Source organism: Durio zibethinus, chromosome 4, assembly GCF_047325235.1.
Source record: "Durio zibethinus cultivar Kanyao isolate XHJ-2024 chromosome 4, ASM4732523v1, whole genome shotgun sequence".
Taxonomy (NCBI): domain Eukaryota; kingdom Viridiplantae; phylum Streptophyta; class Magnoliopsida; order Malvales; family Malvaceae; genus Durio; species Durio zibethinus.
Window position 1 is genome coordinate 8648004 of NC_143165.1, and position 22925 is coordinate 8670928.

The window sequence follows — 22925 nt, forward strand, 5'->3', positions numbered from 1 at the left end:
TTTATTTTTAAAATTAATAATTGAATCAAGTTAATTTTTTTAATATTTTTAATACTATATATATCCTCTTGCTATTAATTAGTGACATAAATTAAATTAATAAATCTAATAAAATAAAAAAAAACAATTATTATACATGGCTTTGCATGTGAGGGAGGAGAGAGGAAGAAGAAACACCGATGCTGTTACTATTAGTAAATACTACCCGTATCAGTTCTTTCCTGTTGTTGGAAGATAATGTTCTGTCACACGAACTCAGAATCATCAGCTTCCATCAGGTTTCATTAGTAAATTACGTTAAAGCAGGAGAATAGCAAAGCGAAACCTCCTGGCAGCAGCAGCACCACCACCAGGCAGGCAGGCCAGAAAAGAGTTGAGAGACCAGCTCTTTACCCTTAGTAATTTGTCCTAGCCTAAAACCTGCCCTTGCAATCGCCAGATGCAGAGCATCTGCTAGTTTTTCTTATATTTATGTACTTATAAGTTCATTATTAATTACACACATGTTGGGCGCATTGAATTCAACTTCCAATGATCAAGAAGAAGAGGATCTCTTGGCCCCAGATCTACAACACCACCCGCAGCAGCAGCCATCGCATTCAACTGGATTCACCTCACACTTTCACTCCCATCAGGCAATACACATGCGTCAATTACTCATCAGTTGCGCAGAGCTTGTCTCTCAATCCGACTTCTCCGCTGCCAACGGCCTTCTCTCCATTCTGTCCTCCAACTCATCCCCTTATGGCGACTCCACCGAGAGGTTAGTCCACCAGTTCACTAAAGCTCTTTCTCTCCGCATCAATCGTCTTCACGGTCCTGGAAGCCTACTGATGATGATGAATATCAACTGTCCAACTGCTGCTGCTGCAACTGTGACCGCTACCATTGCCAATTACGACATCGATCCATCTCTGCAGTCATGCTATCTTTCCCTGAACCAAATAGCTCCATTCATTAGATTTGCTCATCTCACAGCCAACCAGGCCATTCTGGAAGCCATACAAGTAGGGCAACAATCCATGCATATTCTGGACTTCGACATTATGCACGGAGTGCAATGGCCTCCATTGATGCAGGCATTAGCCGACCGCTCAGCCAACACCCTCCATCCTCCACCCATTCTTCGAATTACTGGAACCGGTCATGACTTGAACATCCTCCACAGGACTGGTGATCGCCTTTTCAAGTTTGCACAGTCTCTTGGCCTCCGATTCCAGTTCCACCCACTTCTTGTCCTAAACAACGACCCTACTTCGGTTGCTATCAACCTTCCCTCCATGCTCACAATCCTTCCGGATGAGGTATTGGCTGTTAACTGCATGTTATATCTACACAGGTTGCTCAAGGATGACTCTTGTGACCTGCGCCTCTTCCTTCAAAATATCAAGGCCTTGAATCCTACGGTGATGACCATAGCTGAAAGGGAAGCCAACCACAACCACCCGCTCTTCTTGCATAGGATTGTCGAGGCCTTGGACTATTACACTGCCATCTTCGATTCCCTAGAGGCAACCCTGCCTCCTAAAAGCCAAGAGAGACTAGCCGTGGAGCAGATATGGTTTGGCAGAGAAATTGTTGACATTGTGGCAGCAGATGGAGAGAACAGAAGAGAGCGGCACGAGAGACTGGAGACGTGGGAGGTGATGCTTAGGAGTTCAGGATTTTCCAATGTTCCGTTAAGCCCGTTTGCATATTCACAGGCCAAGCTTCTTCTCAGACTCCACTATCCGTCTGAGGGTTACCAGCTTCAAATTCTCAATAATTCTTGCTTCCTAGGTTGGCAGAATCGTGCCCTTTTCTCTGTATCCTCCTGGCGCTAATTTGTTTAGTCAATATCCTTTTTGCTAATTATTGTCTAATTTTTAAGCCCCCTTCGCAACCAAAATAAAACACCTAAATTGTACAACAAGCACATCGTAAATAAAATAGAAAAAAACAGTCCCTTAATTTCTTGTCCATTTCTCGGCCTTCTTGGATTCCTGTCAGCCTATTTGAAATGCTGGATATAAGCATTAAAATTTAAAAATATCATATATGATACTTAAATTATAAATCTCTTTGACATCGTTAATTTCAAACGATGATACATGATTGAAAAATAAATCTTTAATTATCAAATTAATTAATAGATACTTAATTTAGATATTATATTAAAAAAAATTTAAATTTAAATATCATATTAAATTCAAAACTCATTATCCATAAAAATAATACTTTGACAATCTTTATCGATAAATGATTGGCTTAATTAGTTAAAATTCGTCCTTTTTTATGAAAAATTTTAAATTTAAATTTTATCGATGATCGTTTTTTATGATCATTTTGATTTTATAATCTGCAATTACATATTTTAGACTATTTGATACGATACGTCTTACTCTATTTTAAAAATTGAATAATTTTTCTACCTCGATTTTTTTTACAAAAAAAAAATATGACAACCCTTACCAAAGATATAAAAGTAAACTCTTTGGTTAAAATCTGAGCCAAAAAAAACAAAAAGCCCTCGTTGCAAGATGGATCGCAATGCAATCTGAACTTGCCCGTCCTCAGCTTCCTGCGACCTAGGCACCGATCGATGGACTGCATGCATGGGTCAGGCGTCACGAGAATCTGTACGTTGCATGAAAAATTTTGTGGAAGAAGCAGTTCTATCAGGGCCAGCGAGTTCCCATCATCTTCATGTCTTTGGCGTGCATCTTCAGTCGGTTCTTTCTTGGGGAGCGAAAAATAATGCTATAATTTTGACACTTGGGTACGTTGACATGTTCGTTTCCCTCTTTTCTACTTTGATTTCTCTTCCTTATAGCATAATCTATTGCTTAATTAATTATGTAACCAAAAGATCTTCTTCAGTCTTTGCTGTGTAGGCAACAATTGTGAATTTGTAATATGTGGAATATTTCATTTCCTTAACTTATTCCATTTAAAATTTCTAGCACCGTATTGGATTGTTTGTCTCTTTATATTCATGGGCTTCTTTTCTTTTCTACAAGTACTTTTATATTTATTTGATACACTAAATATATACACTGTTATTGAATCACATGTTATCACATCATCAACAAATAAACTTAAAAAATGGGAAATTTTTAAATATAAATTTAAGTCAATTTTTGTTATTTATATTTTAACATTTTTAATTTTTAAAGTTTACTCAATAACATCGTGATAATTTGTGATTCAATTAAATTTACATATCATTAATAAATCAAATATAACTCTTAATATTTTTTGTAATGATTTTTCACTTGATTCAATTTTCATATGGTATTTTTATATCATGCTGTCTTTAATTTCTTCTTCTCTGCCTCCCTTATTAAAGTAATGGTGGGAAACTGTGAGATTTTAGTCTTTTGCAAAGGAACCAATCTTGTTCCCCAAAATTCCATTGTCTATCTCTTGATGGTGGCTTTCAAGAAGTGATGAAATTTGCATGAAATTTGTAAAAAAAATTTTTAAAAATAATTTAATAAAATTTTTAATAAAAAATCTAAATCGATAAATTAATAGAGTTTGATGTAAAAATTAATAATAAATAAAATATATATATTAAAATATTATTTATAATTTAAATTTAATTTATATTTATTCAATGATAAAAGTTCTATCAATATTTTTACTAATAATGTCTTCTTAAAAATATATATCAAAATTTATCAAAATTTTTTCAAATCTTACACACTCATTCTATGTAACAAGATCTTTTGATCTATCAATTTTTATTTTTTAACTTTAATTTTTATTTAATTATTTCTAATAAAAAACTTAAAAAACTTCATTTAAGTTTTTTTAAAAAAAAGTCATGGGGGTCTTGTTTTCTGCATTAAGTACCCGCTTATGCGTGTTGCTGTCTTTCATATTGCAACATTAATTACCTTAATTTCTGGCGTTTGTCCCCTCAACAAAACCATCAAAGTTCTCAAAATAGAGCGTCTCATGCCCACCTCGCCTCGTATGGTGCCATGCATTTGAAAACCCTCCTGCTAGCTAGGTATCTCTCGTGTCCTGTGGAGTTTCAAGGACCGTTCATTTTCCTTTTATTTGTTAATGGCTTCTCCAACAACACGCACTGCTCTTTCTAGAAAAAGTACGCTGATCAGTAAATTCATTGCTAATACAGATAGCATTGCTGAAGTGACGTCATAACTGAGTGTCGTTTGTTGCTAATTTGTTGTCATCGATTCCATTGGCCAAATTGATGAAATGTCCCTTCCACTATGGCTGGAACGGTGTAGATAGTAAAAAAGAAAAAACACTAAACTGGGTCGATGCTATGGACCAAGGCTGAATTTAGATTCGGAGCATCTCTTAAGGGATGGAACCGAGGCAATTTTTTGGGAGGTTTTTGTCTCCAAATGCATCCAACGGTGCATTTGATTAGCACCCTAGCAGTGCTATCGGGGCAAAAAATATCACTACCCCCATAGTCTTCAATTGGAAAAAGGATTTAATAGATCATTAGATCTTACAGCTATCGATTTCTCTAGTATAAAATTAAAAATAGAAAATATTTTTTAATTATGGTAGTCGATTGTCATATTCAATCTTATTATTATCATTTCATTTGCATTCAAACATATATTTTCATAATTAATTTTAATCTCACAATTACTATACATGATCTTAACATTATAATATTTAATATTTTGTCATCATTATTGTTCTTAATATTAATGAAACCATTCTCATTCTCTATCCAAACTTCCTTTTAAAGTTGTGAGTAGAAAGAAAAATGGATGTCGCAATAAGGTTTTAGGTCTTTGGCTTTAATTTGGTAGCTAATACAGATAAGATGGCAACAAGAGGTGGCGCCTCATATATCACAACATGTTACACAGCTTAGTTTGCCTGTTGAGAGTTGTGGCACAGGCTAATTGTCATGGTTAGGTCTTGGTATGTGTTGGTGCTATCATAACTACCCCAAAGCGGAGCAGCGAACAAGACCTAGACCATGGCATGTTGATCCCTGAGCAGTGTTCTGGCAAACACGAGCCTTGAAGTAGACTGACTTTTGCGTGCATGCTCGAGTGGGTTGATGGAACATCGAGGTGTGTTCTAGTTGCCATTAGGATCAAGAGAAAGATCTCCGTGCTTAGAGTTTGCTAGAGTTGGCCTTGAATTGGCTTGGGGAAAAAAGTATCTCCATTTCAAACATTCTAACGATTCTTGGTGACATTACTCCAAAAGTTCCTACGCTGTTTATAGGATAGTTTAGTATCAGCTCTCCACTAAACCTTTGGCAAGTAAGCAGGTGTGCGTTTACTAGTCTAAAGTGAACTAAGGCACACATGATATCCAGATGGACAAGCATTGTAAGATCATGAGCATAGCATGATGTCTCCTTGGGACATAATAAACCCAAATACGGTTGAGGCTAATTGGCCTTATAACATGCTAGTGTGTTGAACCATTAGATTGTATACTAGCATTCGTTATGCCCCTAGGTTTCCATCCATAAGTCGATTAATGAGTAACCAAGAATAATGGGTTGATGCTTGTGCAAGAGGAGGCACTAACCAGCCGAAGGGATGAGACGAGCTAGCACGCTAGCTGTTAGACCCTTGTGGCTTCTCAATAACATGAATGGGAGTATGCTGTAGCTAGGGCAGCGCACTCAAATGATCGATGAGATGCGAGTATAATGCTGGGTGTTTATCATGCATGCAAGCAGCCTAATGCGAAGCTAAGGGGTGAGGTCCTAAATTGTGAATCTCGTGGGTGAATGAGTGGAGCCTAGTGAGGTTTTTGGTTGCTTGTGAGCCAACAAGTGAGTAGCGCCTCATGGTTCCAAACTTGAGATCTATAAAGTATGCATGCGGGCATTGTGTTGAGTTTTAACCATGCTAGGATGTGATATCCTAATGATATTCGGGACTGGGCACCCCTATACGAGTTCTTTAAAGATTTGGTGTTTTAGACCCTAGTGCTTGCAAGCATTAGATGGGTGCTCATATCTACCTAAAGATATGTATCACGGTTATGTGATGGGAGTCGAGTGTCTTCCCTCATTAAGTTTCGAAATATTATGTCGAGTCAAGCCTTTGAGAGGCTCTAATGTATGTTGCAAACGAGCTTGGTTGGATTTTCCATGAAAAAATGGACTTATGAAATGTTGATCTCGATTAAAGAGCCATCAATGCGATATGTTGGTATATTTGCTATCCAAAAAATTAATTATTTAAATTAAATTAATCTTATGTTTTAAGTGATTTTGATATTTTAGAAATTTTTTTTTTTAAGTTTTAAAATTAAGTCATTATGTCAATTAAGTAATCGGTATCAATAGTACTAGTTTTTATATTATCGTACACAATTTTTTATGGTGAGTTTTTTAAAATTATTTCATTATTTACTTATTTTTAATTCATTAACAATGAATAATATGAACTAATACAATTATATGAAATATTAATATAAATCATTAATAATTAATTAATAATTAATGCATAAAATATTAAAAATGAATACTAAATATCACTCAATAAAAAATCATTAATTAATTTTTAACATGAACAAAGCTAAATTTATATTTAATGTAACATAATTTTATATTATTAACAAATTACTTTTAAATAGTTTAATTTTTAAAATTTTAACTTTTTATATAATTTAATTACATTTATTTGATTTTAGAAGTTAACAAATTAAAAATGAATAACCAAAGTATTAAATCCCATCGATGGATGTTAAATTTGAAAATTTCCAAATCAAAATGATCTAAGCGCCAATTGATCGAATAAAATTGTTTAAACTCGAAATTATTGTTTTTTTTTTTAATCCAAACTTCACTTAATTTAAATCCAAAATGATTTAAATTCAAAATAATTTAATTTTTTCTAAATTCAAAATGATTTTTTTAAATAATTTAATTCAAATCCGATCTATAAAATTTGACACCTTTATTTTATGTACTTCAATATAAAGGAAAAGAAAAAAAAATTGTAGTAGGTAGATGTGGCTTAGAAAGTATATAGGTGCGAAGGTAAGGACTTCAGGAGGACATGCGAAGACAATAAGGCTGATTTAAGCGTGCTCAACAAGTAAAAATGCGAAGAGATGGCAGTGTGAGGCCCTCCCGCTCTCTTTATTTCGTCCATCGTGCCACTTTCTCCCATCGTCAATTCATCGTCTGATCAGTCATTCATACCCAACTTACTTTTCTTCATTAAAAAAAAAAAACATTGCTGTCATTAAATCTTTGCCTTATTCCAACCTCCCTAACCCAATAGGTTTTTTTTTTTTCTTCTTTGGCCAGAAACAGAAATTCTTCACACTTTCTTTACCATACACGCATTTGCCAAATGGGGTCTACATACAGCTATCCTTCGAACAAAAACTATTTTTTATTCACTTCTCTCTCTCTTTCTAGCTTGCGCGCACACGTATTCACGTACCAGTGTTCAGTGGTCTATTGCGTTAGCCAACTGTCTTACGAAACTAATTAGAAATAGAAATGGATATTTCAAAACATTTACCATCGCCAATGTTAAAAATAGTCTCACCCCAACCATTCGACCACCAAAACATCAACATTTACTATGTTATGTTTATATCTAAATTCTAAAGAAAGCCACCCAAATATTATCTCAATAGGCTACCTGGTGCAACAAAGGGCGGTCACGGCATTCATGTCACCGCGCATCTTCCATCTAAAGAATTTCATTCATCTATTGAAAAAAAATCGTTCCACTCAAATATTTAATAATTTTTTTTTTTTTTTGTTTTTTTTTCTCACCTATAAAGAACTCTTTCCCCTACTATGATACCATGCCATAGCAATTATACTGATAACTTACTGCATATTATCGAGGCATAATACTATTTATTTCTTAGAGCTACAAAAGAACTAGACATAAATGAATAAATATATTTCTGTAAAATGAATAAATATATTTTTATAATTTATTCATCTATTTGTAGAGACAAACTCAATCTATATTTAATAAAAAAATTATTTTATTCATTCAAACTCGATTTATTTAAAATGATAAATATTTATATTTATTTCATATTTAATTTAATTAAATTAAATAATCTCATTTGTAAACATTAAATACACATATTCATAAACATATATAAACAAATATATTTTTAAATAATAAATTAATCGTACCCGAATAAATTTAAATAAATAACCTTTAAGTCAATATAAACAAATGCAAATGAATATAAATGAACCATTGAATAAGATTACAGATAAAAAGATTATTTTATTGTTATTATTATAAATAAACAGCAAACAAATTAATTTAATCAAACTTATTCACTAACATAAATAAATCAAACATATCTATGATCGTATTCAATTTGTTTAATAAACGAACATAAAATATTATTTAAAATCATTTGTTAAACTTAATAAACAATCATATACTCAACATATTCATGATTGAAAATTCTGTTAATTTACACATCTAATTATTCCCCCAATCCCCTCAAACCATTTTCAATTTACCAAATCAGAATTGAGAATTCTCCCCAGCTTCGAACACGATGCATGGTTAAGATGCACAGTTAAAATGCACCGGTACGGATCTTGCTGAAGCCAGAGAAAGTACATGAACACAAGCAGCATCTGCTATTCAACTTTGAATATATTTTTAACAGAAACATTTGGCCCCTGTTTAACTTATGAGGCAAATATTCATCGACTACTTAAAAAATCGCAAAAATAGATTCAAATTATAGAGGAAACTCCTTCTGTAAAAGCTCTAGATTCCTGGAATCACAAGGTTCCAGCATGTCATTCCGTGAAGCACAGCTGCAAGAGTGGAAGGAAGATGAGATGTAACTGGTTGTTCGTTTGTTTATTAGACCATAAATTCTCTAATTCAGGGTACCTTAAAGATATTCTTAGATATTGCCATGCGTTATCAGCCTTGGGGTTCATTGCGAGTGCTCGAACATAATAGCGGATTGACTGCTCGTACAAACCCTGGAAGCAAATTTGTTTACAAACTCAATTAGATCAAATTGCAATGTTGCCCTCACCCAGAAAAAAGAAAGTTCTAAATAAGATGATATCCATATCTTTTTTCTCAATTAATGCTCAATTTATGGGCAAAGTTCAGTTATTGACTATTATATTTAACTATCAGAGTTTCTGACTGTTATCATGCCACTCAATTCTCAGCAGAACTTCAAAAACTCTAATTCTTTCAATAAGGGAAACTGGGAAAATGATAGTACCATGGTTGATACAGAGCAAAGCAAGGAGTTATTTCTTGTTGAGAAATATTTTCTGGTCTACAAATTAATAAAGATCTCTTGTTGCTATTACGACCAGCAAATCAAATCTTTGGCCCCTAAGACACCACCACAGTTCAATTTCATTTTTTACACAGAAATAGCAAGACAAAACTGCACAACAATGTGATATTGAATATATCAAGTTAGACATTAGGACTGGATATCAATGTAGAAGGGGTAAGTCCTACAATAATTTTTTAAAAAGCTTCTTTTGTTTAGGAAATCTTGTTCCATTGTAAATGTGGGTAAATTGTTCTGTTTTACATTTCTCATATGTAAACTGCAAAATTGCTGTAACATTAATATCCGGTTTCTCACTTTATTTTTTATTCTCAGGCATTTTAGGTCAAATCATCAATTACGACTCATTCAACTGAGCAGTCTAAGAGTTTCTCAACAAAAGCATTCTACCTCATCATATTTGTTGGGTTGGTTCAAAAACATTAATAAAATAACCAACTTGTTAGGGTGTAAGCCTTAATAAAATGATAGTGTTTAATACCAATCTAAAACCACCAATCATCATTTTGCTCAATATCAGCTTTTAAAAGAATATTGTTGTTTACAACTTGTTTAACAAATTTGTTCCATTTTCTATTTATTTTAATGTAGCCCTAGGACATTTGTGCAGCCTCAGCATGCTAGTAAAATTTCTTTCAGAAGGATTTACCATTCTCAGAAATATGTAAAAGAAATGAAATCATAAAAGAACAAATGCAGTTCCTATTTCATGAATGCCAATGAGAGAACAGGGCTGCATTTAACAAACCTGGTTGGCATAACTGATACCCATGTTTGCCCAAGCACGAACATAGTTAGGCTTCAAATCGAGTGCCTGAAGATCCAGAGATAGATCAAAACCATAAAATGAATAGACCCGAAGAAGATAAGGGCTCCACAAAGTATGGAAGTTGATCATCAAATAATTTCATATGGACACAAAAGCTCAGCAACGGAGACACTAAACAGATTGAGCGGCATATAAAAGTTCTAAAAGCACAAAAACCTCATTTTGAAAGAGAGGATGATCAAGAATATATTAAAATTGAGAAAACACCTAATCAAACCATTTGAAGTAACTAATAGCTGCAACAGATCAAATAAAAAAATCCTCAAAGAAAAGCTGAATAGAAGAGAGGATTTATTAATTGAAGTCTAACTAGGTGTAACATGATACTCAGAATATTTTTAGCAGTCTTAGGTAATAGAGATGAATCAAGCAAATAATGAAACCCACTAAAGATGTATGACCTTTCAGCAAAATTTTCAATCTTCTTGATTATATTCTAAAAGGGCCAAATGCATCACCATACCATTGAAAAATAAGAAAGAAGAGAAAAGGAAGGAAAATTGACACCAGCCATATGAGTCTTCTATCACTTCCCTATTTGACATACACAGGATCAACATGTTGAGCTGTACAACAGTTGAGCTCTTAACCATGCCTTGGGCAAGGCATGAAGAATGAATAACCTCAATCATAAGCAGATTTGACACCTTATTTTCATTGATAAAGATGATCATAACTCAATTTTTCTTTGGGCCCTAATGATGAGCTACACTACATATAAATTGCTCTTTAGTAAAACCCTAATACTGGTATATTCTGACCTTACACATATTACAAGATTCCTAATCTAAGAAACAAAACCCTAAAAGGTTTAGAAAAGGAAAGTATCTAAATTTTTAATTATAATCCAAAAATAAAAATGGAATTAACAAACCCAAGAATTATAACTGATCATATGGCATTCAATAGGCCCATCACTATTCAAGGGGTCATCATGCAAGGATTACCTGCTGATAAGCTAATATTGCATCAGCACTCTGGACACTGTTCGCTTGTGTTGCGCCCAGCTTGTTCCAGAGCGAGTAATCATTAGGTTTAAGTTTCAAAGCAGTTTTAAATGACGCAATGGCCTTATCATATTCCCTTGACAAATTATATAGAACACCAAGAACTATGTGTACATCAGCATCCTCAGGAGACATCTGAGCAGCTTCATTGAATAATCTAGCAACCTGTATGGAAGAAAAGGTTTTGATAGACACCAGAATAGAGTGATAAATTTACAAAATGTCTTAAATCATGCAGAAGAAAGGGGAGTAGGGAAAAGATTACAATATTAGGCATAGAAAAAAAAGTCTACAATTCTTGTAGCCTACAGGAAACTTGGCTCCCGTCACCTTAACTGAATTTTGTAACCCACAATCCAAAAAAGGTTATCAAATTCATCAAAACAAAAAAGCTCCTTTAATCCACAGTATCCACAGCCCAAGCCAAGTACTACATAGAAGTAAGAGTCACCCAAACAAACATTAACTGAAGAAGCTTACTCTCATCCTAGATTGCTATTTCAAAGCACTATTCCAAAGGACAACGACCACTAAGAAAGGAAAACAAGAATTATACCAATAATGTACTTACATCAGCATAATACAAAGAATCACCAAGCTCTGGCGGTGCAAGAGTTCCATACTTCGGGTGATGTTGTAACCATCCATACAGATACTTTAAAGCAGCTGCCTGCTCCAATTCTGAATTTTTTAAACAGTATTAGTTGTTTGACACTCTTCAAAAAGTTTAGCTACGTCACTTATGAATAAAGGATAAGCAACCACTAACCATTTGTATGACTCACACCAAGAGCCAGAAGCACTTCCAGATTGGTAGGATCTGCCTCCTGAGCACGCATCATTGCTGCAATAGCCTGCAGATATCAATTCAGCTCATTACATTTTTATCCACAAAGTCAAATTTGTATGACCCTAACAAAGACCAAATAAAACTTCAGACATATGAATTAAGAATAATAAAAAATTTAAATGGGTTTCGTATAATCCATAAAAGTTTCAAGATGATGACAAGCTCAAGTAGGAATCATCCAAAACAATTTGTGAGAGATGCAAAACATTGCACATCATGGGTTTCACATAAACATAATGCAAGATAGAACCCCAGCCATTCAACTATGAGAGCAGTGAATTTAATCCCATCATAAATTCTCACATGGGTCAAGGAAAAAAATGATGATACTAAATAGCAACAGACTCATAGTTGATATGCAAGAAATAGTAATAGATTAGAATCAGAACAGACAGCAGCATGGCCCAGAGTGCAGCCTCACAATCTGGTACTCAGATTGAAATCTGAGACCAGTCATGATATGATGACAATATTCCAAAGTCAAGTAGATGTCCGAACAAAAAGTTTCCCCTTTTCCAATAAATGTTTCCATAAATAAGAAATGAACATTGTAGGTTACACCAAAGAAGCTAATCAAGATAGCAAATAAAACAAAAAACGTAGCGGGACAAGAAAAAAGATGCTGTGTGTTGAAAGATTTTCTTGCTTTCTATGTCAAAGCAGTGATTGATATGTTCCTAATCTATGATAGCATTGATAAGGCCTTAGACAAACATCCAAATGATTTTCATTCAGGTGGAATTAGAAAGGTATATGGATGACCTTGCCAGGCAAAGAATCATGTAACTGAAGTTGCTGAAACAGATTGCAGAAGTATACAAGCATTCATATCTCTTAAGAGAAATTTTTGCAGTATTAAAGATATAGAAACCAAAAGTCTTTTCTTTTGTTGTAAGAATGCGCATATATTATCCAACTCTAACAAACAAGAGTGAGGATAATCACCTGTTGGTCATCATCATTCTCTGCATGGGTAATTCCTAGCAACCTCCAACCTTCAGCATTTTCAGGATTTTTCATAACTTCAGCCTCTAGAGCAAGCACTGCTTCACTCAAAAGCCCTTTCCTGAATAGCTCTTGACCTTCTTTTAAGGGATTGGGATGACCAACATATGGATTCATATCAGAAAATACATAGACACCACTAGAAGCATCCGACCGCTGCTTAGCGGCTACTTGCTCATTAAGGAACCTACAAGTTTTCAACATAAGCATGTTCATGTAGATATCAAGTGGTTTAGTTACAACCACACAAACAGACAGAATGAGAGTCAAACCTTCATAAACTCATAAGATTAACAAGACATTTGAGCATTCTCAATAGCTATAAGCTAAACATTACGTAAAAATTAAATTTACCACTGACAACAAATTTATAAGTAAAAAGAAAAACATAAGGTTGTAGAAATGAACTTAATGAGCAAAGTCTGGCAATAGATGGGATTCAAAGAAAATTATAACTAACAAGCCAAACAATCAGTTAGCACTCCCAATATTTGTTTAATTGCCGGCACCCAGTATACTTCTAAGCAGAAGGTTAGATTTGCCACGAAAGACATTGATCAATCTAATGACTGCAATTATAACCTTGAAATTCCAGACTGAACTCGGTTCAATTAGAATTATATCCTAGACAGCCATCTACTCTATAAATCCTTCAAAAGGCTTTCAAAGACAATCTAACTAAAGGAAAATGGCAGTTTTACTAGATGGTAAGCACTTGGTAGGAACTACTTACACTGTATTAGACAACTTCCAATAACAGAGGTGATGGGATCATACAGTTATGTAAACTCTTTACAAATAATTTTCTTCAAGGTTAGCAGACTTACTCATCATAAGCATTTGCCCAGTTATCAGATGAGGTATCTCCCAAAATTCCTTCACCAACTTGATGTCCAAATTCTTCTACCCAGTCATCAACATGCAACTTTGAGAATTCATTGACCCATTGGTCATCAGCTTGCTCATGTCGCTCTCGTTCAGTAGCAAACTCATTGACCCATTGGTCAGGTCCACGGAAAACCTAAGAACCATCAAATCAAGTAGAATTTCATAATGAAGAAAATTGATTTTCATATATATACAAAAAAAAAAAAAAAAGAGGTTTATAAGGTTTAAGAGTCTCAATAAATATATATATTATTAATTTATTATGCAGAATCATCACAGCTTGGTCTCCCGAATTACTGTACATAATCAAAAGACCCTAGTTGTTTGCATACAGTAGCAAACTCCTCAGCCCATGGGTAAGTTCCAATAAAACCAAAACACCACCAAAGAAAGTAGAAATTTCTGTAAAATAAGTAAATTGGATTGTTTCATATGAAATTAAGACATTTTTAGCTAGTTTAACAGCGTATAAAAAATAATAGTATAAAGAATCATCAATCAGAGTCTGTTTTCTAACTTATAATTAACAGACTCTCACTGCTCAAATCAGTAGCAACCTCACTGACCCATTAGTTGGGTCCACAGAAAGCCTAAGAACCACCAAATGTGAGTAGTGGATTTTGTAAAATAACAAATATTGACTATCTCGTGTAAAATTTAGAGGTTCACTTGGTTTAAGAGTCTCAACTAAAAAATATTATAACAAAGAATCATAACTCATACTTTATTTACTAAATTATTATAGATAATTATCATCAGTAGCAGTTGTTACCCATGAGCTAGAAATATATTTAATATTATTAATGAAACAACAATACTTTGGAGATTCTCAAATCATCAAACCCATATTTCAACTACCTAAGATTGGTGATGTTAATCCCATTTTACTCTAAGCAGGACAAATAGATAGAAGAGCAAGAAAGTGTTAAAAGGATTTCATCAACAAATTATCAGGACAGATTAATCTAATACTCAATTTTTTGAGCTGCCAAAACATCTTGCCTCATTATGAACAAATTCATCAGCCCAAGTACCACCTCCATTGTACTGTTGCTGATATTCTGTTGCCCAGCTCCCTGATGCTGGTTTGACCTGATTATCATCAATAATGAGTTCACCACGACTCATCTTTGATAAAAATTGAAGAAACTTTGAATTCTGCATGCCCAGAAACGTATAGAACACAACATAAGTGCACATATTCACATACCAATGTAAAGATCATTGACTACTGAATCATGTGTGGCAATGATGATATTATTAAGAGCTATATTGCATGTATTTAGCTAGCTAATTATACATAACCTGAAATTTAGGATCATCATTTTGAGAGAGTGTATGTGCAAGCATACGAGTTTGCTCAATTGCAGCCAAATTTGCGACATCTCCCCCATTCAAGTGATCTATGGATGTCAACTGAGCTTGTTCCTGTATGCAATAGCTCATTAAACATATTATAAAAGTAAAGCAGGTAAAGACAAGGCACATGTAAAGACTAGTCAAAGCACAAGATAGAAGTGGAAAGAAAAGGAAAGCCAAAGTCAAATTGAAATTTATATCCATCTTCAATGCACAAAAAGATAGACATATAGTTAGGAAGATAGGAAACAGAATAGCTAAGATGATGAAGACCATCAAGTGTTTGGTAGTAATTGCCAAAAACATACCAATTTAGGAAGGGAACACAAGTTTCAATTTGATTTTTATAAGAACCCACACATCAACTTCACTTAGGAGCAACAAATTTTATGTAGCTAGAAAAATGGATCCATGCAGTTAAGCAAGTTACAAGTGGCAGACTGATCATCCACTCAATATAATTGATAACCATTGTCCATTTTATGCAAAGGAGATGGTGCTTTCCTACCTGCTCAAATTCAGAGGCCCAACTGCTAGCACCATGTTGTTGTTCAAATGAACGAACCCAAGCATTAGTATCACCATGTTGTGCTGTATATTGACTGAATTCAGTAACCCATCCATCTGCAGAGCGAGCACCAGGCTTCAGGATACCTTGGGATTCATTCCAGTAGTCCTCCAGCTCTCTAAATCTCCCAGGCACGGGTCCCCTGGCACGGACATCATTCTCTATTTCTAAAGAACTCAAGAGTGCATTTACCTGGAAATGGAGTTTTGGAAGGTTCAAAAGTGAGCAAAACATGAAAGAGAGCGTCAAATGAAAGTGTAATTTTATAACAGATTATACTGTGTAGCTCTCATCAAACAAAGCAAGACAACCAACCTGAGCATTGATAAAATCTTCACTCTTATCGGCAAAAAAGTGCCGGGCCATGATGCTGCTACGATCACGTATGCACTGCTTATCACCCTGAGACAATCCCAAAAGCGGCAGCGGAGTGGGATGTAAAGGAATTCCACTGCGACTACTGTCAACAAACGAGTGCAAAAAGCTTGACAGCACCCTTTGTGGTGGTCCTGAAGCAGTAAAAGAGTAAGGAAGAGTATACAGAAAGATCGATCTTCATGACGTTTTAAGAGTGGAGAAGTTCTTTGGTACCCGTAATTGATGTTTTAGCGGAAACAATCAGTGTATCCTAAGTATATGTTGAGTTTACCCAAATTGAAAACATTCTTTTTACAGAGTTTCATGACTAATCAATAAGAAAAAATAAAATAAAATAAACCAGTAACGATGATTAAAGGGTTGAATACCATCGAGAGTGGGTTGAATTGGAGCTGCTGCAGGATCGTAAAGGTGGTCCAAGTGAGGTTGACGCTGTATTTCCTCCCATGCATCCGCGAGTCCATTGTCATCGAAACTGCGGAGGCCCCTGATGAAGTCAGAGCCCTGAAGATTAAAAAAAATACAAATTCATGACAATTTGTTTCTAAATTAAATATATATAGTTATATTAAAATTATTAAAACGTGGAGACTATAGAGGAACCTGAGCGTTAGAGTGGAGAAAGGGACGGTCGAGCTCAGAGCCAGGAAGAGCAGCAACAGAATCATCGACCTGAGAGTAGAATTGGGTGTCGGAAGTGGGAGCTGCCGCGTTGGGAATCTCCCTGAGTCTCTCCTGCTTATACATACAAACACATATATTGAAATTAGAATTAAAAAACAGATGCTAAAGAAAGGAATAATAATAGAAAAGGAAGAGCAAAGAAAAAACGACCTGGGTCTTGGAAGAAGAGCCAATAAGAGCGTTGGCGAGAGCACCTAGAGGATTGGAGGAAGACGAAGAAGAGCCAGGAACCGCGCAGGCAGCTCCACCCGTTACCAGCTCACGCATCGACATCCTTTTTTTTTATTTTTTTGGGTCTGATTGCGCTATCTTTCACTACTATTTCCCTCTCAATTTTATTGATTTGAGTGAGAATTGATGAAGAATAAAGTTTTATTTTTGAAAATAAAGAAAGAACTAGAAGAGGTTATGGGGAGCGACGACCTCACCTCCGTCCGGATTTTGCTTTGTCAACACAACTGGCTCTCCTCTCCTATCCTCTCTCTTACTAATAAAATTATTATTATTTATTCTAGTAAATTTAATAGGGCCGGTGTGTGCGTGCTGGGGATGGATACAATAAACATGAAAATTATAGGAAAAAATATAAAATAATATTGATTAAAATTAATAAAATTAAAAAAATATATGTTTTGTGTTTGATAAGAGTTATAATAGGATAATTTTTATATTAATAAAAATAATAAAAAATTTTAAAATTTATTTATATAAACTTTTATATTGTACTAAATAAATTTTAAATTTTAAATTTTATTCAAATAAACTTTAATTTTAATTTTTATTTAAATACATTTTTAATATAAATTAATATTTCATTTAAAATAAAAACATATTTAAATATAAATTAAAAAATAAAAATATTTTAATACGAAAAAATATAAATAAAATTTTAAATAAAATGGTAAAATTTTAAAAAATTTTAAAATTTTAATATTTTATATTTTACGTAAACATGAAAATACTCGAATTATCAATTCTGGATCCATTCGTGATTTCAATACGATAATTCATTCACGATTCCCATACCTTCTCTCTCTTCTTTCCTCTTCCCTTCTAATTTCCCTTTTTTCAAAACAATTGAAACGTCTTTATAAAAATTTCTAAATTTTAATTTTTCTAAATTTTCAGATCTTGATTTTTTTTTTAAATCATAATTTTGAATCTTCTATACTTTTAAAATTTTTATTTTTAGAACTTTGCAATTTTTTTGGAATTTTTTATTAAAAAATTCTTTATAATTTTTTAATTTTTTTTGTTCTTTGGAATTAAAAATATAAATATTTATCATTCGACATCACAATATATTTCACATGCAAAACAGCAAGAAAGTGCTCTTCATTTTATCAACACGACGACACCATAAATGCATTATACAAGATATGCACTTGATCACTTTTGGAAGTTGGAAGACCCTATAAATTAATTACCTTGAGACTTTAAAACACTGACAAACAGAAACAGCATCACCAATCTCTCCACCCCAACAGGCATACTAACAAATAATAACAACAAGTCTTACCAAAAAAAAATCAACAAAAGTGACAACATCTAATTCTCATATCTATTTCTCTCACAATCACTTCAACCCCCTTTCCAGCATAACTCCTAAGCATCTAAGTGCTATGCACAGAAAGACTGCCTCCCAGAAGAGTCATCAAGTTAGCCACACTCAGATGAAAGCAGTCCGCCCACCCCTTCGGCTATGCCTATCATACGCGGTGTTGAATTTGTCGACTAGCTCATTCATTGTGCTGCAAAGAGATATATATATATATATATATATATATATATATATAAAGGGGGGAGGAATCATTTTAGCAAAAGTACGCATATTATTTGAAAAAGCACCCAAAACTGAACAAAATAACACTCACTTCCTCTCACCAAAAGCATACAAAAGACATCAAATTCTGAACAAAACAGATAACCCTTACCTTGAGCAGTTAGTGAACATTGCAAGATAAGTAATTAATACTGTGTCATTGTATTCCTGTGAATAATTTTAAAAAAAATGTGTGTAAGCGATCAAAGGATAAAAATGCAGCTTAGTCATTCATTTCATCTCCTGAATAAAAACAGATAGGCCAATCATCAAAAAGAGGAATCACCAAATCCAAAAGAATACAAATGTTGGAAGTAGCACCAATTATACCTCTACCAATTCTTTTTGTGCAGATTATGTCAACTTTCGAAATGAAGAGATCTACAAATTACCCTTTGCTAACTAGCATGACAAATATCATTCTTTTTCCAGTGTGGCATCAAAAAAATTAACAAGTAACAACCACCTGTTCAAGTCTTTCTAACAAGCTGTCATCAATCACCAGTTTTAGTAGATCCCAGCACCATAGCATGACCAAAAATCCAACCAACTTTCTAGAGGTAGGTTGGTTTTTCCAAATCTTCACATACAGAATATGGTGGCCACAAGAACTGATACTTGGCATTAATGAATTAATGCAATGGCTGCGCATTTTAAAATACAACACTTTTGATGAAGACAAGGACAAATTGGCCACAAATACAAAATCATCCCCACAACAAGAGATAGAAAACAACTCTGCGTTCTTACTACAGTTAACTGCCTTTAGTGGTATTACTTTGTGCAATTGCACAGCTACCCACTTTTAGGCTACACAAAGTCACAAACAGTCCATTAATAGCTCAAACAGATTAAAAAAAAGGCTCACCATCAGAAAGTCATCTTGAAATTTTTCTGATTCAATGGCAGGCAACCTTCTAAGGAGGCTTGATACTTGCCTTAAAAGTGAATTTTCGCAAGGAATATCACCTGAAATGGAGAACGAATTCCATTACCACTAATTCAAGGCCTTCTGATCCACAATAGCCCAAACAAGAGTGAAACTTGTCACAGCCTATCCTCTAAAAGTAACGTATACAACATCCAATAGAAAACAAGAAATGACTGATCATAGGTCATAGAGACACTCAAAGATAGTGAAGTCTATAACTCCAACAAAAAAAATGCAGGCCAATTTGTCAAATCTAGTTTTCAAAATTTATTGACAAATATAACTTTTTTTGAAGTATTTTCATGTCTGGAGCTTTTATCTACACTCTAAACTACAAATATAGGCTTCTTTCCTTAAAGAAACGTCAAACAACATTCAAATGTTCACATGCATTACAAATAAATTTAATTTGTATTACATTCAGAAGGAATGGGCATATACCTTTTTGCATTCCAACAAGATAGTGATGAAGCACCCTGATTCTGCTATTCAACATCTTGATGGCACTATGTATACCAGTAAGATGAGCAGCCACTGCATGCAGGAAAACCACAAACAAAAACAAAAGAATTCACTGATAATCTCAAATACAGAAAATAAAAGGCTTCCCTCAAATAGGATTATCACTTTTCACAGAAAACCCTAGGAACAAGGAAGAAGTAAGTAGGCTTACATTGAGTTGCTGCTGAGCCTCCATCAGATGGCTTTAGATGGGCAACATGATCTACAGAGATCCTTTCTGCTTCAACCGTCTGTAAAACAAAAAAAATAAAATAAAATGCAATCTCAGCAATCCCAATTGCTAAAAATTAGAAGAAAACTGGTTAGATAAGAATTTACGAACCTCAATGGTGTAGCTTGACCGGACAAAAATAAGCTGTGGAATCCCATCTATGACGTGCAGCTCTTTTAATTGAGATGATCAACAACAAGAGGAATATAAAATGTTATTGCCAAAGAATAATTAGGAACTGTAAAGGTTATCAAAATTACCCTAAACTCCATAAAAGATTGTGCGCATCTGTGCATGTCCTTATCAGAATGACACTTAGTATAACACACAACAAGCACATTGACTTCCTTCAATAGGAGATAAATTTTATAGATATTGGCCATTCGTTTCTAATCACCACAATTGGTCAGTACTCACTTATAATCAAGAACATGAATTGATAATACCGAGATAAAAAGTTAACACAAATGAGCCAAATTAGCATATATAGAGTGCATAAAAATCTCATGCTGGCGAACAAAGTATGATTTGACAATAATGAAGGAACAACTTAGAAGGAAACCTGATCAACTAAACTCAACTAATTTTTAAACCTTATCATATCGTATAATGGCATGTAGGATATGCCCTTGCAAAACTTCAGAGGCAGAATAAGAGAGGATACATGTTGATTAACATAAGAGAATGCAATAAGGATAAAAAGCTACATACCACTTTCATAAATGGTGACTGGAAGATCCTTTTGGGCATGATTGATTGCAGGATTGAGAAGCACATAGAGAGGGCTTTCATTAATATCCATCAACTGTAACAAATGAACAAGAGGAAACTATTATTAAAATGCATTACATAAAGAAGAACAGGTAACCATGAATTACGGTATCATGGTTCCCTTGGTAGTTAAAAATTATACGTAGAAATGGAAAAGCATTTGAGCATGGTAAAACAATTATTAGTATACTGTGAAGGTATCCCTTCTTCATCATGATCATCATCATAGATCAATCAAACATCACTATGCATCCAATATTAATTACAGTAGAAATGAAAAGCAATGCTTGTATAGTAGAATTGCAACAAAAATCAAGAAATAGAAGCAGAAAAAGGGAGAATTTCTAGCAATGCTCATCAATGAAAATTTCACAATCAATTAAATCCGTTATGTACAGAATTAAAAAAAAAAAAAAAAAGTGAGCGACCCAAAAACGAAATTTAAAAAAGAAACGAAGAAAAAGAAGGAATGGTTGAGAAAACATACAGCTTTATGAATGTGCATATCGGATTCCTCGGCATCGCTCCCAGTGGAGTACCATCCAAGTATATAAAAGTGAGGGAAAACCTTCTTATCTAGGAAAAATAATTGAAAGACAAATTCTATTCCAGTTATAAATAAACCAATAGGCCAAAACAGAGAGAGAAAGAGAACGAAATAGAATCATACAGAGCTCCTGTTTCTTCTCGAGGAAGGAGCGGTCGAGGGAGTGACTGGAGGGATCATAGAGAAGCTCAAAGCTGTTGAAGATCTCGACGGTGCGACCCCTCTGGACCCCTATGACGCATCCGTAGACTCGAGGAAATTGCTGATGGAGCTCCACGCCGTTGCTGTTGTTATTATTAACGGTACCAGAGGTAGAGGTGGATGTGGGTGGAGGGTTCATCTGGGACTTCACCCGGGTGTAGTGATCCGATATGTTGACGATTACCAGCGGATGCAGCTTGAAGGTTAGGCCGCTGCTGGACGATGACGTCATTCTTTGCTTCTGAATTTGGTTTTACCCGTCGAAGGTTTGGGGTTCTGCACTTGCGCTTCTACTTTCTCCTCTTGTAATTTTATTTTGTAGTTTCCTTTGTTTTTGTTTTTAGCGTCTTTTGCAGCTACTAACCCATTAGACCTACATTCGCAGGCCGCGTTTACACTTACAAGTTGGGCCACCCCATTACACATGAATGGGCCAAAAATGATTATTCCCTATTCAAATCATATTTTACATATATATATATATATTATTACAATAGATATAAATATTTAAATTTCTCACATGAATATGAATATTTATTTGAATAAGTTTTTTGAAATACATATAAGAATTTTTTTATGAAAGAGTGGGATAACTTCATTTCATTGCACATTGAATAATTCTAAATTGTTCAAATATCAAAATTATTTAAATTAAAATTGTAAACTAAATAGATTTTTTTAATTAAAAATATAAAATATGAATTTATCATCATAATAAATAATTTTTTTAATAAATTATTTAATTATGAAATTTTTTTGATATGTTAAAAAATTAAAAAGTATCCAAGTCTTTGAACAACCCACATAATGTTTTATTTTATTTTGAATCAAACAAAAATTATCTCTCCAAAAAATTATATAAAGTATTAAAAATTTCAATAATTTTTTCATATTAAATCTCTAAATAATAGAACAATCAAAAAGATAATGTCTATATTAACTCTAACTATTAAATTTATATTTTAAATATACGCAAGAAATTAATTTTATCTTTATCACTTATTTTTATATTTTTATAATTAAAAAATTTATCACTTTGAAAATTATCTATCCAATCCTAATTGCCACCTAAGAGG

General features: G+C 33.8%; 2 protein-coding genes and 1 pseudogene across 5 annotated transcripts; 1 reads left to right on the forward strand and 2 right to left on the reverse strand.

Annotated features, from left to right (window-relative positions):
• Positions 1-210: 210 nt before the first annotated feature.
• LOC111288461 (scarecrow-like protein 18 pseudogene) lies at positions 211-1823 on the forward strand (annotated as a pseudogene).
• Positions 1824-8332: 6509 nt separating this feature from the next.
• Positions 8333-17324, reverse strand: PEX5 (peroxin 5). 4 transcript variants are annotated; one of them, XM_022877184.2, is made up of 15 exons: positions 16995-17324; positions 16764-16895; positions 16529-16664; positions 16098-16291; positions 15723-15974; positions 15161-15283; positions 14858-14947; positions 13795-13988; positions 12908-13154; positions 11882-11966; positions 11684-11793; positions 11053-11277; positions 10025-10090; positions 8847-8941; positions 8333-8767 (listed from the first exon to the last, which is right to left on the reverse strand). In XM_022877184.2, exons 1-15 carry the CDS (start codon positions 17115-17117, stop codon positions 8689-8691), a joined length of 2151 nt encoding a protein of 716 aa, XP_022732919.1. In that variant the 5' UTR covers positions 17118-17324; the 3' UTR covers positions 8333-8688. The 4 variants fall into 4 exon arrangements, with proteins under 4 accessions (XP_022732919.1, XP_022732917.1, XP_089615515.1 ...); XM_022877182.2 differs by having other exon boundaries at positions 14858-15013; XM_089759389.1 differs by lacking the exon at positions 11053-11277.
• Positions 17325-18148: 824 nt separating this feature from the next.
• Positions 18149-22141, reverse strand: CSN6A (COP9 signalosome subunit 6A). The gene is made up of 9 exons (XM_022878887.2): positions 21772-22141; positions 21589-21677; positions 21042-21135; positions 20442-20503; positions 20271-20349; positions 20039-20131; positions 19535-19635; positions 18779-18834; positions 18149-18595 (listed from the first exon to the last, which is right to left on the reverse strand). The coding sequence occupies exons 1-9, from the start codon at positions 22079-22081 to the stop codon at positions 18514-18516; spliced, it is 966 nt and encodes a 321-aa protein (XP_022734622.1). The 5' UTR covers positions 22082-22141; the 3' UTR covers positions 18149-18513.
• Between the last annotated feature and the right edge of the window lie 784 nt (positions 22142-22925).